At 42.8% G+C, this 15,473-nt stretch overlaps 3 protein-coding genes across 4 annotated transcripts; 2 read left to right on the top strand and 1 right to left on the bottom strand.

Moving 5' to 3' along the window:
* Positions 1 to 6,610: 6,610 nt before the first annotated feature.
* LOC4577007 (sugar transporter SWEET1) lies at positions 6,611 to 8,142 on the top strand. Of its 2 annotated transcripts, XM_001230998.2 has the most exons (4): positions 6,611 to 7,038; positions 7,104 to 7,389; positions 7,472 to 7,591; positions 7,671 to 8,142. In XM_001230998.2, exons 1-4 carry the CDS (start codon positions 6,863 to 6,865, stop codon positions 7,770 to 7,772), a joined length of 684 nt encoding a protein of 227 aa, XP_001230999.2. In that variant the 5' UTR covers positions 6,611 to 6,862; the 3' UTR covers positions 7,773 to 8,142. The 2 variants fall into 2 exon arrangements, with proteins under 2 accessions (XP_001230999.2, XP_061501195.1); XM_061645211.1 differs by having other exon boundaries at positions 6,640 to 7,038; positions 7,472 to 8,142.
* A 528-nt stretch (positions 8,143 to 8,670) lies between these two features.
* On the top strand, positions 8,671 to 9,964 carry LOC4577006 (sugar transporter SWEET1). The gene is made up of 3 exons (XM_001230997.4): positions 8,671 to 9,036; positions 9,108 to 9,513; positions 9,590 to 9,964. The coding sequence occupies exons 1-3, from the start codon at positions 8,867 to 8,869 to the stop codon at positions 9,686 to 9,688; spliced, it is 675 nt and encodes a 224-aa protein (XP_001230998.2). The 5' UTR covers positions 8,671 to 8,866; the 3' UTR covers positions 9,689 to 9,964.
* A 1,077-nt stretch (positions 9,965 to 11,041) lies between these two features.
* On the bottom strand, positions 11,042 to 13,094 carry LOC1275034 (KH domain-containing, RNA-binding, signal transduction-associated protein 3). The gene is made up of 4 exons (XM_314258.6): positions 12,652 to 13,094; positions 11,963 to 12,584; positions 11,717 to 11,880; positions 11,042 to 11,509 (listed from the first exon to the last, which is right to left on the bottom strand). Exons 1-4 carry the CDS (start codon positions 12,860 to 12,862, stop codon positions 11,349 to 11,351), a joined length of 1,158 nt encoding a protein of 385 aa, XP_314258.5. The 5' UTR covers positions 12,863 to 13,094; the 3' UTR covers positions 11,042 to 11,348.
* Positions 13,095 to 15,473: the final 2,379 nt, after the last annotated feature.

Genomic DNA, 15,473 nt, shown 5'->3' with positions numbered 1-15,473 from the left:
ACTAAACCCACCGCCAATAACACAATTTGCATGCCGGCATGTCCCCAGGTGCACACATACCATACCAGGTCGACCAGGTTGTTCGTTCGCCGTTCGCCGGGTATTTCGAATCCAAATTGCTGCTTACACAACAAACAAACGCGTTGACGTCACGCTGAAAAGCGTTCGCCAAGCAGCGTTCGGTTCGATGGCTGACTTGTACGCTTGATACGCCGTACAGGTAAAGCAGATTAAGCTAAGTAAATAGGCAAAATCGGCAGGAAAACGGGGTACTATTGTATCGTGATGCTTCAGCAAAATTGATTCATTTGCTCTGGTGAAGATCGAATCCGATTTCGTGCGGATTCTACGGAATCGAATGAAAAAAACAACCCCGGATCAGCTATGCCGCGATGCAATAGCTCGGGAGCAGCGGGTAGAATTGTCGACCAGAAAAGGGAAAATTGGAAAATGTCATGGAAAATGGAATGTGTGTGTCGGTGTTTGCGTGACATGTGACGCTGTCCCTGAGCTGCCATGCCATGGCATAGAACTAATTTGTTTGTTTGCGATTATGCAGCAAAATGTATAAAAAAAAACACCAGTACATATAGAAGCTTCTATATAATTTGAAACAGTTAAATTGCTGTTCAAAACAGTGGTACTGCAATTAATCGATATACTTGTTATGCGTACATCATGTTGTTGATTTCTTTTAATGAACAATCAATGATAATTTATTGCCTTTTGTTATGGGGAGGGCGGGTAAAAAAATATGAAATAGATCAACCGTTCAAATGTCCCTCAATGCTTCATTAAACCTCCGTTTGTGCAAACTTAACGCGAACCATTTCAGGCCTATGAATTTTGGGGGGAGGGCGATAGTCATTTAATTTTAACAAGCCCACAACACCCACGCTAACGGACGGAGCGGTACGAATTGCACGATCCTTATCGATCGATCAAGCAGCGCCCGTTGCGCCCAGGATCCGAATGGGCAGGGTGGCAATTAATGGGTCTGTCAGTCAAAATTTGCATATTAATTTATGACCGTGCTTTGCTGGTTGTCGTGGAATAGGTGCACGTAAACGCTCCGAGCCGGGGTCAATCAGACGGGTGCCTGGTCGGTACAGGAAGGCAGAAAGGCTGTCAATCGACCTTTTCAATCGGATGTTACACTTTTCCGTTACAACGCTTGATTTCGATGAGCAGTAACGGTTTGTCGTAAAGGGAATCACAACGAAACCGGAAATGTCAGTTAGCAGATTGGAGCCGGTGGATTGGTTATCTGCAACGAAACTCACCACAGGATACCGAATTAGTGCACTCCATAACAATCTTTACCGTCGCAGAATCTGATCCTCTCTCTCGTTAGCAGGACGGAGTGAAGTCGGCCCAAAAGTAAATGGCATCCAATTTGTGTCCTTAAATTTTAGCGGAACAGCATCGGGATGAGGAATGTGGCAAGTTGTAGTTAAAAAAAAAAATCCCCACGGGAAGATGATTTCTAACTTGCTTGCCAAAGCGATTGTGTTACACTACTGCGCTTCACAAACTCGGCACGGAGAATTGTAAATGGAGAAAATGGATACTTTTTCACCGAAGGGTATTTCGGGTAGCACTGGATGAGGGTTTTTACCCGGCCTGGCAAATGATGGAATGCTACGGGAAGTTCGTGGAAGGTATCATATGTAAGGTAATCACATTTCTTATTTACTGTGTAAAGGGAGTTTTTTTTGTCTGAATCGAAACGAAAAAATCGTCTTAAAACGGAAAGATACTATCAGTGTTTGGAACTGTTTTGTGATGAAAGCGCCTTAAATCACAAAATACGCCAAAAAACCATATAAGTCGTTTGTGTAAAAGCACAAAATGGTTACAGAAACTAGTAGATTTGTTAGTGTATTGTATTAACTTGTTTATATTTGTAAAGTCAGCTGCTTCATTAATGGGGAAGTGAATGAATCTGCATACACATACATGAACTCTTTCAAGGTAAATAAACACTTGAATTCGAATTCTACCAGAATCAATAATACACATGCAGACGAGTGTGTGTGTTTTTATATTTAACCTTTGCTCTTTCTGTAATCTGACAAACTCCACAGTAAGTTACTGTGTAGATGATTGATCTCTATTCAATTTCGACGATGCGAGTAATTGTGCAGCGGCAGCATACAGGAAAGCTCGCAGTAAAAACAATCGATATGTTTCCTTTTATTCTCGCTGTGCTGCGTTCTGCAAACTTTTCGACACTTAATGAAAATAAATGACAGTGAAGTAAAAGCGAAATGAAAATTGAGCGTCATTCCGGGATGAAAAGTTTCTGGTACGAAACAATTCCTATTCGTGCACTCGGCAGCATAAAACGCGAATAAAGTTAAATTCCTTTCCAAGGTACTATCGATAAGAATTTGACACGCGTGACGCGATGCTATAGGTGTGAAATGATTCGCTTGCGCATGAGACTCTTATGAATGGTGGTATGCGGCGGCAATAGGGATGTTATGCTTTCACGCTCGCTTTTAGTCCATTAATTACGTGCAGTCCCCATCGTTAGACCGCCTCTTCTGGCAAGTCAACAAAACGCTGACCGAGAAGGGCAGATTCAGCACCGGCTGCCGCGATGATGAACAGACGTTGACTAATTAGACACCCGCTTCAGTAGTGGTTCATCCATTACTGTCTCACCTACCGATCCGTCGCATGGAACTGTTGCGTGCAGTAACAAGCCAACTAACTAAATGGCACAGTCCACACACAGACGGTCACGTATTAAGGGTACGTGGTAGAGCCTTTCCCTTGTAGAAGGTACCGTCGTCGTCGTCGTCGTCGTCGTGGCAGAGACCGTGGTTGAAGCCTTATCAAAACGTATTTAACCTGCCGTTGGAGCATGGCCAAATGATAAGCACAATCATTCCGATAACGAAGCGTGTGCTTCGTTGCGGTTGTATGTGTGAGCGGTCACAGCGAAGGTGGTTGCGTTGTATCGCAACTACCTTAAGTTCAATTTGGTATCTTTAGCTAACTATTGCACGCCTGTTTCAAAGGCTGTTTTATTAGTGACTTGGCATCGCAAGTATGGTATGGAAGATATAACTCAATTGAAGTTAAAGATGCTATGCTACTAATTACTGTTTTACACCTTAATCTAATCAATTTAGATAACAGAAATGCCATTTTGAAATCACATCTATTGTGACACATATATTTGAGAAATTACTGTTCCAAAAGCAGGCGACATGTTAGCAAATATCACCACTTAGTCCCAAAACAGTATTTTCCATATAAAAAAGCGGGGTTCGTTCCATTGCAAAGCCATATTAAACTGTACCGATATGTGTCTTCGGACCTTCAGAGCTACAATCTACGACTGAGACTTACATTTTATCGCGCGTTTTAGAAATAGTACACAAAAACAAAAGCGAAAGATATGCACATAGCACAAGGTGAAACGTATTTTCTCCCCGTTCACTTAGGATATGAACTGTCTGGTAAGCAAGAGCATCTTATCTCATCCCACCTGCCCTTACCGTAGTGTATATTCCACCGATTTCATACCATCCACCAGCACACGGCACATATGCTCGTCATTGTTCCGCATAAAGATTACGACCGTTCAGCGAGCTGCGGTGTCCATCAAGGCGTATAACGCGCACCACAACAACACCAATCGCGAGTAGCGTTGGTTTCGTTTCTCTTTAAGAAGACAACATCGTCATCATCATCATCAGCATCTTGATGGTAATGGATGTGCTATAAAGTTGGAGCACAAATTGTTGCATTTGTATATTAAAAAATGCAACTCACAATCGAAAAAACCGCTCCCTTTTAAAGCGCTTAAAAGATCCATCAGTTCTGATGCAGCTTTACTCATAAAGCGCTAATGTATAAAAAAATTTTTTTTTGGAGACATATTTCCACTGTATAGATCGAGCTGCAGCGTTGCACACAAAATAGATGCATTACTGTAAATTTCACACAAAAACAATGTGCACACAAAACCATTCACTCTACTCTTGTTGTGTTGTTTGCGTATGCTTTTCACTATAAGACAATAAACGTGAATAGAGAGCGGCTTCACAATAGGACCAATCATTTCACCTGATCGTAGTGCATCAGAGCAAACGGAAATGCTTGGTGGCAAAGTGTTTTCTCTTCGTGCCATCCGCGTCTTTTGCCATCGATCGCTGCTCTCTCCGCTGTATTGTTTGGATGCACTATCGCGCAATTGCATGGTAATGGGATGCTTTCCTGCACCTTACGCTGTCCCCTGGGAACTACCACCACCCGGTTGCACAAAATCCCGTCAAACTTTATATCATCTTGTCTCGTCGCCTTCTACAATCCTGAAAGGCACCCTTCTCAACGAAAGCTCCTCCACTTTCCTGTCGCCATAGGACAACGATTGCGAATGGAAGGAAAATAGCGTCTTTCCGGCATTCGCAGCTTTCATTCGAATGTTTTATCCCCTCCGAACAGATCCCTTATAAAATGGGTACAATTGAAAGCCAAAACAATATACCGTTTTGCCGGATATTCTCGACTCACTCTCTCCTTCTTTCTCTCCTTCCATCGAAAGGCGGAAAAGTTTGGCTTTTCCCGATGAGGGCCTCGCGAGGGGTTGGTTGAGTTCGTGAGCAGGTCGTTAATGAGGCGGCAAATCAACCGGATGGAAGAATGGTGTAGCATTGTGTATCCTTTAACAAATTGTGAAGGGAAATGTAACAGAGGCAGAGCGATCAGCGTTATTGCACTCGTAATGGTAAGTCTTTTTTGTGGTAGATATGTAATTTTTTATGACACTGGTTAATTTGGAGAGGTTATAACTGGGGACACGCAACGCAATTTCAATATTGTATTCTTGATTCTGAGGCGAATATGACTATCGAAACGGAATTTTTGAACGAATGGTGAATTCCTAATTGACCTATTACTGATCCTGAATCCCTACCGGTCATGGATCTTATTTTCTAGCTTTATTTGTTCTGGAACTAAACATGAACCCATGCTGATCTTGACAGTAATACTGAATCCGAGCTCGTCATGGAAATAATCTCGAACAAATATCGGTATTGGAACCTATATCATTTCAGAAACTGATCTTGAGACCATACCGGTCTAGAAACTGAGCTCAAACCAATACCAAGTCCTAGACTTGGTCCGAGCCCATGCCGCGCCTGGAATTGATTCCAAACTCATATCTTACTTACTTACTTACTTACTTACTTATCCGGCGCTACAACCGCTTTGCGGTCTTGGCCTGCCTCAGGAGTGTCCGAAACCGCTCACGGTCTTGCGCCTATGTCCGCCAGTCCGTTATCCCGGCCTCAATGGCATCTTCCCACCTCAATTTGGGCCTACCACGCCTCCTCTGTGCTTGTAGAGGGTCTAAAAAGACTTTACGGGCTGGGTCGTCCGTTTCTATGCGTACAATATGGCCAGCCCACCGGAGCCTGCGTATCAACTGCACGTTCTTGATCTTGATCTATATCTAAGGCCCGGATAGTTGTCCATCCACCTTCACCTGGCAAATGACGTTGGTCATAATCATTTTAACTAACCTTATCAGTTTGGCCTAGATTTCAAAAGAGCTCATAGCGTAGTAAACTTAGATCGGTCCGGGAAATTATCCTCAATCCTTACACGAGCCTGGAAATAACCATTACCGGTCCTGATAACTAAATCCGAAGCATTTTCGGTCCTAAATCTGATCCTGGATCGATTTCGTTCGTAAAACTAAGCCCGAACCAACACCGTAACTGGAGCCGAGCACGAACCCTTATCGATCCTGTAACTGTTAGCAAACCCATATTAGTCCTGAAGCCGATCACGTACCTATACCAGTCCTGTAACTGATACTAAATTCATACCAGTTTGGGAACCGATCACGAAACCATACCGGTCCTAGAACTGATCACGAACCCACACCGGTTCTGGAACTGATACTAAATCTATAGCGGTTCTGAAACTTTCACTGTGCCCATTACGGTCCTGGAACTAACCCTGAAGCAATACCGTACCTAAACCCAATCCTGATTACACATCGGTTATGGAATTGGTCCCGAACCGATCCTGGAGCTTCTCACGAAACTGAATCTAGATCCTGAAACTGTTCCTATTTTTTGTTCTTATATCAATACTGTACCTGTAAATTGTCTCCGTCATGCAACGGTTCACAAACATGTCCCGGGCCGGAACTGATATAGTTCCTACTCCATTCTCTCAACTGATTCTACAACCATACTGGTCTATAAACCATTCCCTGCAGCAGTTTTTTTTTATAAATTCGACGAAGACATTAAGCATAAACATAAAGTCATCCAAGTATCGAGAAAGTAACAAAATTAATAATCTCTCATTGTAATTTATATAGTAGAACTTGAATGTGTATAGCGGAATAAATAAACATTACAACATTGAATTTACCATTTCAATTAAAACGGTGAGAGCATTATTTTACTGCAGCCAGTCGAGCGCAATAGAAACAGAACCATTTGCTGCAGAAAACCTACTTCCATTCTATTGGGTTGCTTCAAGAAAAAAAAAATCAAAGAGCATCGTGATAAGCCACGCGCCTTGTGGTGCTGATTATAAAACAAACATTCCGATGCGAGACATTTCTCACTTACGGCGGAGCGCTGGCAGTCAAACCACTCGTTAAGCCTCTACATCTCGACAGATTTAGCAGAGAGTGATTAGCATCTTCGCTCACTCTTAAGCGCTGTAGAGCGTCCTAAATTTACCGTCTGCGATATGGTGCCACTGCTGTGAGTCGCAACTTCGCTCAGTGTACAGTACACTGCGCACAGTTGCACGCTCGGTGGCGAGTCGAGAGGCTGCTACGTACGGTACGGTGCGTTCCCCGGTCGCTTGATACACCATGTTTACTACGCCGCTACTGGCCGGTCTAGAGGCGCACCGGGAACGGATCGGCCAGGCAGCGGGGCTACTGACGGTCGCCCAGTACCTGGCGGGATGGTTTATTTGTAGCGACATTAGGCGCCGCGGCACATCGGCCGGCGTTTCACCGCTTCGCTTCATCGGTGGCTGTGGACTGTGAGTAAAGCAATGCAACGCTTTGGGATTGGCATTTTTGATTTTTCAATACCGTACACTTCCAGCTCCATCCTTCAGCTGCAGTACTCCGAGAAGCTTCAAGCACCGGCACTCATCTGGACCAGCATTTTCACGCTGGCCTTTTCGCTGCTTTACTCACTGTGGTTCTGGTGGTACACGCCTCCGAGCGGGCGAGGTGCGCTGTACCGGCTCACGGCGGCGGTGGCGACTGCTACAGCTGGTCTGTACGCATATGGCGCCCAGGGCGATGGTCCCGACGTGATGTACCGGCTGGGCATGGTACTGACCGTGCTGGCACTCGCTTTCATCGCCCTACCGCTGGCTCAGTTGGTAAGTTGGCGGAAAGTGGAACGATTTAGCAGCTCTATCTAACCCTCGGTACCACGTTTTGCATATTGTTTCGCACCGACAGCGTTCGATTATTCGCGCCAAAAGCAGCGCCGGGCTGCCCCTGCCTGCGATACTCGCTTCCACCGGTGCAACCGTGCTGTGGCTTTTGTACGGACTGCTCATCAACAACACGTTCATAGTGGTAAGACTGTTGGGGCACAGCACCGCCGTCAGTTTCAAATGCATTCGACATAAACGCCGTTTTTTATACCGCACGACAGGTCCAGAAAATCATAGCGATGGGTCTGTGCACGGTTCAGCTATCGTTGTTTATCATTTATCCAGCATCCACCAGCAGTGGTGGTGAGAAGAAAAAGCAATGATAATCCCCTGGCGGGCCGAGTGGGTTTGGTAGAAAAATCCCTTTTCGAAGGAGGGATCTTGCTGAGGGTTGCGAGGAAGCGGAAAAGCTGTCCAACTGGCTGGACTACGATGATAAGGCGCATCGTGTACGCGAAACGAAATCAGCGTTTGCTACAGATGGTTGTGCTACAGATGATGTGTTGGTGAAAGGGTGGTTGTTTATAGACAACTATTGTGTCTGGCAGCTAACAAAATTTTGGTTTTTGGTTTTAGGTTGAATTTTATAAAGGGTACAAGTGAGGCTCTAATGGCAGTAAACACACAAAAACGTTTTTAGAAAAGATAGATTGACATTAAATACAAATAAAACATTCTGCCTTAACAAAATTACATTCAAAACGTGTAGTCCACCCTTTCAATCTTGCTGCGTATCGTACAGCGTAAAATGATGTGGCTGCGTATGAGACAGTACATTCGAACAGGGGCAAGATAAGATAAGATAAATCGCGACCGTGCACTATACAAACTCGAAACAAGTAAAACAAAACCTTCTCTGCTCAAATATCCACAGAAAATGCGCGTTTTATACGCGCTCCCGGTTTCAGTTTCAAACTGTCATCTTCTTTTTCCACGTGGTGGTGAGCGCACGAATGTAACTTTGCGCACCAACGGCCGCCGAGAGTGGCTTCCAAGCACGCAATAGAATACGCGAGCGCAAACACGCTACCTCATCCCGATAGCAAACGTGCAAAGTCACGGCCGCTGCAGCAAATCGTAATCGATCGTCGAGCGTTTCAAAGATTTAGGGAGAAGGGGTGTGCGCGCCTAACCTCGCCTGGCGACGCGCAAAGCGAATAGAGATGCGCGACAGCTGTTTGCGTAAGCGCTTGCTGTACCACAAACACAGCAGCACAGTGCAATAGAAACAATCTCCAATGCTCCAATGCTAGATTCGGCCGTCGGGTCGGGTTCCTTCTGTGTCGCTTAGTGTATGTGCGGTGGCAAGCGAAGTAACATCGCGCAGCAGCATAACACGCGCTCTGACCTTGGAGCTTGGGAAGGGTGGTTTTTGGTGTTTCGGTGTCGTGTAGTGTGGGGAAGTGAATAATCAACCATGGAGGCCATATCGGAGGCGCTGCAGCCGTACAAGGAACAGGTGGGCATGGCGGCCGGCATCCTCACGGTGGGACAAATGTTTAGCGGATGCTTCGTGTGCAACGACATCCGGAAGAAGGGCACTACGGACGGCTTCTCAGCGATGCCGTTCGTCGGTGGTTGCGGACTGTAAGTGGCAAAATTGCAGTCGGTTTGGTATCGCGAGCAATCGCTACAATAGGATTGGTTCTTCTCCGCAGCACTGTGCTCTTCCTGCAACACGGCATGCTGATGAACGATTCCGCCATGACCAATGCGAATCTGGTCGGTCTGACGATCAGCCTGGCCTATGCCATATTTTTCCTACTCTACACGCCGCCCACCGGGCGGTCTAGCTACTGGCGACAGGTCGGCGGAACGGCACTGTTCACGATCACCCTGCTGGGGTACGTCAAGGTGGAGAACCCGTCCGTGGTGGAGGATCGCTTCGGCATGATCATTACCGTGCTGATGCTGGCCCTGATCGGGCAGCCTTTGTTCGGCCTGCCGGACATCATACGCCGCAAGAGCACGGAGGGCCTCCCGTTCGCCATGATCCTGTCCGGTACGATCGTTGGGCTGAGCTGGCTGCTGTATGGTGTGATTTTGAACAATGTGTTCGTGGTGGTAAGGAGTGTTTTGTTAGTAAGCAAGTAAGTAGTGTGGTATGTTCATTTTTCGGTTCTGTCCCCGTTCGTTTTAGTGCCAGAACCTGGCTGCCGTTACGCTGAGCGGCATTCAATTGGCACTGTTTGCGATATATCCTTCGAAGGCAGCCGCTCCGAGCAAGAAGCGCGAATGAACCAAAAGTATTGTTAGTGGTAATACTGGTAAAACGACTAGGATTAAATGTCAGCAGCTAATGAAATTAGCTCATTCTATGTGATTGCCGTTACAAAACCGCTGCATTTATAATGCAATTGCCTAAAAACGCAAGAGTGAACCATTGCATTAATGCAAGTAAATGTCCGTACACAAGAAATAACAATCTGGACGTGCTAAGACTATTTTGCAATAAATCATCATCTTTCAATAAATAAAACGAAAAAGGTAAATAATAAAACATATGATCCTAAAACTATGCTATCTTAATTCTCATATCACCTATAGCTCACGGCAGTGTGACATTACGTAGCGATAGATTGCGGCAGTTGATCGCTACCTAGGCCTAGGCCGATCAATTGTTCGTCATCAGCGGGCGGACAATTGATTGTGATTGTTCGTCGATTACAGCGAAGTGAAGGTGCAGTTGGGAGAAGGCTTGATTGTCTTCAACCTTCTCGATCATTTTGCATTGGTTTTCGATTTGAACAGTACGATTGCTGGTTTTATTTCACAAACACTTCACTGCATTCGGGTGGATGGTTTAATCTACGATCGCGTTGCTCGGTTTATTTTATATTTGAAACATTTTATTTGGTTGTATTTGTTAATGTAGACTTTGTTATAATCCCTCCTTATAATGTTTTATATTTATTTATGTTTATCCCTCCTATTTATGTTTTTGTTTGAGACACACCTAGGTCCTTGTTAAAGTTACAACACATTTTTCCATGGATGTGCTTTTTGCTTTACGATGTGGACAAAGGTGTTGTCCCATCGTTGCCGGAATATTTGCGTGTCTCGTTATTGTTTTTATAACAATTGTTCAATAGTTACTTGTTTACTATTTTGTCCTCAAATGATTTTTGCTTTAATAGTTATGGTGTTGCCTATTTATATTGTTAGTACATTAGATTGAATGTTTCATTTATTTTATTTTTTTCGTTTGTATTAAATTTCTCTAGTATAGACACTTTAGGTGCAGCTTCAATTTGATTATGTTTTAATATTATAAGTTTGTTACTCGTTTGTATTTTACACGTCGGAGTGTTGTATGTTTAATAATTTGAAGTATTTTTATTTAGTTTTCTTTTTAGATTGTAACATATTTGGCATATTAACTGGTTATGCGGTTGGATAGTGTTTTTTTAATACAGACTGGATCGCTGGGAATTCAAAACGGTTGATATTTGAACGAAATGTTAATGTCGGTATTGGATGGGTTTTCTTTAAATCAAGATTACATCAATCTGATTTTTATCCGGGTTTGATTGTTTATTGTTAACATATGCCAATATCTATAGATTGTGTTAATTCATAAGTTTATTTATGATTTCGAAATGTGAATTGCCATATTTATCAACTTTTATTTATGATGAGCTTTCATTTAATATTGACACAGCACGTTTAATGTACGTATGATGTTGCAAGATACGAGAATAAATGTCGAGCTAACTCATCGTCAAGATAGAGAGAGAGGGAGTTTCGTAGTTCCAACCGCCTTTCTAACCGGCGCAGTACGTAATAAAAGAGTGCCCAAAGCCATTGTATTTTTTGTTTGTAACAACCTACTGCTTCTTGTTAGTTTACAAATGCAGCTGCATCGATTACGCTTGATCAACGCACCCTGTATCGCAATTTTACTTCGATTGGCGCGCGTACGGTGTATGGCGATAGGAAGAACGAGGATCCCGAGCGGCATGATGCTTCAGATCGATTTGCTCACGCGACGAACTTCCACTGTACGAGGCCGGTTTCCACGATCGATCGCTCATCGATGTGGTGCTTGGTTTGGAAGGAGCTGGCAATGATGTTGGATGAAAGTTTAAATATGTTTGACGCATTACAGTGTCGGTTACGATTTAGCAGGGTTTGGGTTTAAATATTGTTCGACGAAGCACATACAATAATGTTTCGTTTTTATAAAGGTCATTGTTTGTGGGATTGTTTGTTTTTTTGTATACATCGAAAATGATTATTCGTTTTGCATTAAACCATTAGTACTTACCAGAGTATGAGCTGGATTCGCGGCAATAATCCCGCCGATATTCATCGTCGTAATGGTTACTATCGTATTTTGATCGAGGCGGTGGCGGTGTTGGATGGTAGTCGTACGAGGATTCGTAATGTTCCCGGTCATATCGCGAATCCTCGTATCTTAAATTTGTAGAGCTGAAATGTAAATAAAAAATCATTTAATTCAGATGAACGAACGAAGACGTCCGCCCTTCTGCTGGAGGAAGTCCATTCGTACCGTGGCATGTGTGAGTCCTCCAGCGCGGCACGCGCTTTGTCCAGAATCGAATAGATCTTTCTTTGCGGAGGATGCGTCCGTGACGAGGCGGGTACCGGTGATCTGGGCGCTGGGTCATCGTGTGCTGCATTCGCGTGCGATGGCATCGTTTTTCGGTACCCTTTCTTAACCGGAAAATCACATTCCGGATCTTCCAGCATTTCCCGCAACTGTTCCTGCCGGATGAAATCGTTACTGTCCGGGATGAGGAACTTTCGTACCTCGGCCAGTGCGTATGCAATGCGGGCATGCGCTTCCGCCGGCGGCCCAAGGGCATTGATTTCCACGTGCAGATCATCGTTCAGATGGGCATACTTTGGATCCATCGCTAACCGAAGCTCTTCCTCTTTTTTACGATCCTTCATCGAGCCACGGCCCAATATGGCCATTTTGCACATGGTTTCTTCCTGAAGGCGCTTTAGCGAATTGCCCTTTGGACCGAGCAGTTTGCCAACGAAGTTAAACTTTGGATGCTCCTTAACAGGCACGATTACCTTCACCTGCACTTTGATGGGCTTCTCCCGGTAAATGTCGATGTAGCGTCTGGTGGGTGGTTTACCATTCCGCTGTGCCGTTTCTACCTCTACAAAACCAAAACGAAAAGAGCTAATCAACAGTGTGGGCACTTGAATGATGGCAGAGCGGCTTACCCTGTTCTAGCAGCCGATCGGCGATGGGATATTTGCGATCCAGTGCTATCCGTTCGTTCAGTATGCTTCTGACGTACTCCTGCACCTTTTCCGTTTGCTTGTTCGCTTCCTCCGAGTCATCCTCCGCGTCCATTTCGCGCAGACTGGCGTTACTTTTGCGCTTAAAGTCGCTGGCCTCATCGTTGTATCCATTCATTTCTTGGTCTGCCATTGTAACTAGAGCTCCGTGGGAGGATTAGCTTGATGAAAACTACTAGTTAAAAGAAGTTTTTTAGTTTGGATACAGTTTTAAAGCCGGAAGAAACGATTAAAGGCACACGTTGCGCGTATTTCTATTACAAAACTGGTTGAGCTATGGCAAGGATGTAAACAAACGCTGTTGCGGTTGGTGGCCCTCTGGTGGTCGGTTACGATACTGTGTTGACGTTTCTACAATGGGTGCTGGGAGCGTAGGTATGTCTACACGACGTCGATGGTATCGGTAGCTACACGGAGAACATGCGTATGGATGAAAATTTGAATTCGGCTACAGTGCACAATGGGCAGTTTAGAACAAATTTCGGGATAAAATTATTTTTGCAGAAATTATTAGTTTTTATCGTTTGTAGTTAAGTGTTATGATAGTAAATAACATTTTATATGTAGTTTGCATCCATACCACCAGGTGGCGCTACATAAAATAGTGTTTTAAGGGATCTTTGCTTTGTTTTTTTTTTTAAATTTTGTCTGTTTTTTTCTTGTATTTGTTGTTTCTAATAGTATAAACCATTTTAAAATATACTGTGATGTTCCATAATATATGAACAAAGCATAATAATTTTGAATAAGATAATATTTTCTGCTTTGTATAGGACAATTGTACCTAATTCTCATCACTTTTACTCACAGGTAGTACAAATATTAAAAATGTACATACACAACCTAGGTGGATGCTATTACAAGCTCCTAACGTCTAGTTCACATTTCTAAAGACATGAATAAAGGCATTTAAATAATTAGATAGAGCAGGTACATTGAAATAAAGTAGTTCCCAAATTCGTAATGAAAAGCTGCACATATTTTTTGTCTTTGAAGGTTAAATTTTTAAATCTGTTGTTTAAAAAAATAGGAATTACACATTTTCCTGGGCATTGATATCACACAATATTCATCCAATACTTTTCCAAGTCCTGAACTGCCTTCAGAAGGGATAATAAAAATAAAAATCGGATGTTCTTGGTTTTACAACTATCTGAAAAATCAGAATTCAACTATAGCTACAAACAAAGTATTTACTTCATTTGTAATGTTAAGCCCTGTCTTTTTTTTAGTGTGTGTAGCTACTGATATTGAACTGGTTAACGAATCAGAGTAATACAGCTCATTATACAAAATGTCCTTCTGGATGCATTTTCTTTCTTGCAAAATATTCTTTGTAGCATATTCCCCTCTATCCTTATACTTAGTTTGTCATGACTTTTGGGAGTTTCTTCTCCCAAAATGGCAATAGATGCTGGTGTATTCATAACATTTTGCTGTTATGCGTATAGTTTTAGAATTATTTTCCTTACATCCGTCTATAATCTGGAGCAGTACTAAAAGGTATTTGGTTCTGATTTGCTTCATTATATTTTATAATAAAGTCAGCAATATGGCCGAAGCCGTTCTTTCTGAATAATAAATTGAATAATAAAGTTAGGTTAGAATAGAAATTTACATATGGAGTCGTCTATGGAGCCGCCTAGTTACGCATGTGTCTGTTTTTAGAAAAAGTTGATGTGAAAAAACTTCAATAAAATTCGCGTTCGCAAACTTTCGCAGAATATTTCTTCACAGATTGATAGTATATATATTACACTATTATGTGACATATATGAGACAACGCCACTCTACGCCACTTCCATAATGGCATCAAGACAAAAATTAAAATGATGAAAATTTTCGGGAAGTTTTTTCAGTTATTATCGTATATTTTTGCAAAAAATTAACTTAACTCAAAATCTTTAATATGTTATAAAGCTGACTAAATATCCGTTTGAAAATGTCTAAACTTATCAAAATCAGTTCATATTTGAAAAAGTTACAAAGGTTCAAAGTTTTCCGAAAAAGTGAAAAAAATTCTGCGTTTTTTTAACAATTCTCGACTTTGAGAGGTCTTTTCTAGAGAACCAGAAAAGATAAAGAGCTCATATTTGATATTTTTCTTAGTTTAACCCTTAGTATTAAAACCTATTATTTGGAATTGCGCTATTACAAATTTGATTTTTTGAATTTCATCCCGGCAAATGCCCATTGTGCAGTGGAGCGCCGCTTATCCGGATACCTTTTCTCCGGCTGTACGTTTATCTGTGATGTTGAGAAATTACGGTTCAATACAAAGGTAACACATGAATTTAATTACAACTGGCTTGGTTGAAAAAGCAAATCAGGAATGTGTGATTAAATATACAGTGGAATGCCGTTTATCCGGGTTCTTGTGGGACACGACCAAGGTGGATTTAAGAAGATCAGGTGGTGGAATATAGAGCATTTTGACGTTTTGCGAGTTGACGTAAGGTCCCCAGATTTGGGGTTTGTTTACGTTGGGGTTTGTTTACATTTGATTTTGCAGTTGTTCCAGTTTTCATCGCAGGAAGCAGGAAGTTAAAAGTGTTTTCGTCATGCCTTGTAGCTGTTCAGTGATTTATTGCAATAATGGCCCATCTAAGGCCAAAAAGCTTGGATTGAATATCAAATTTCATAAATTTCCTCCCGGCGGAGATTTAAGAACAAAGTGGATACAGTTTTGCGGACGCGAATCGGATTGGGAACCTTGTAACCGAGCTGTGATTTGTTCGCTTCAT

The sequence above is a fragment of the Anopheles gambiae genome, chromosome 2, assembly GCF_943734735.2.
Source record: "Anopheles gambiae chromosome 2, idAnoGambNW_F1_1, whole genome shotgun sequence".
Lineage (NCBI taxonomy): Eukaryota > Metazoa > Arthropoda > Insecta > Diptera > Culicidae > Anopheles > Anopheles gambiae.
The sequence above is the reverse complement of the archived record's forward strand: the minus strand, read 5'-3'. Positions and strand labels throughout refer to the sequence as shown.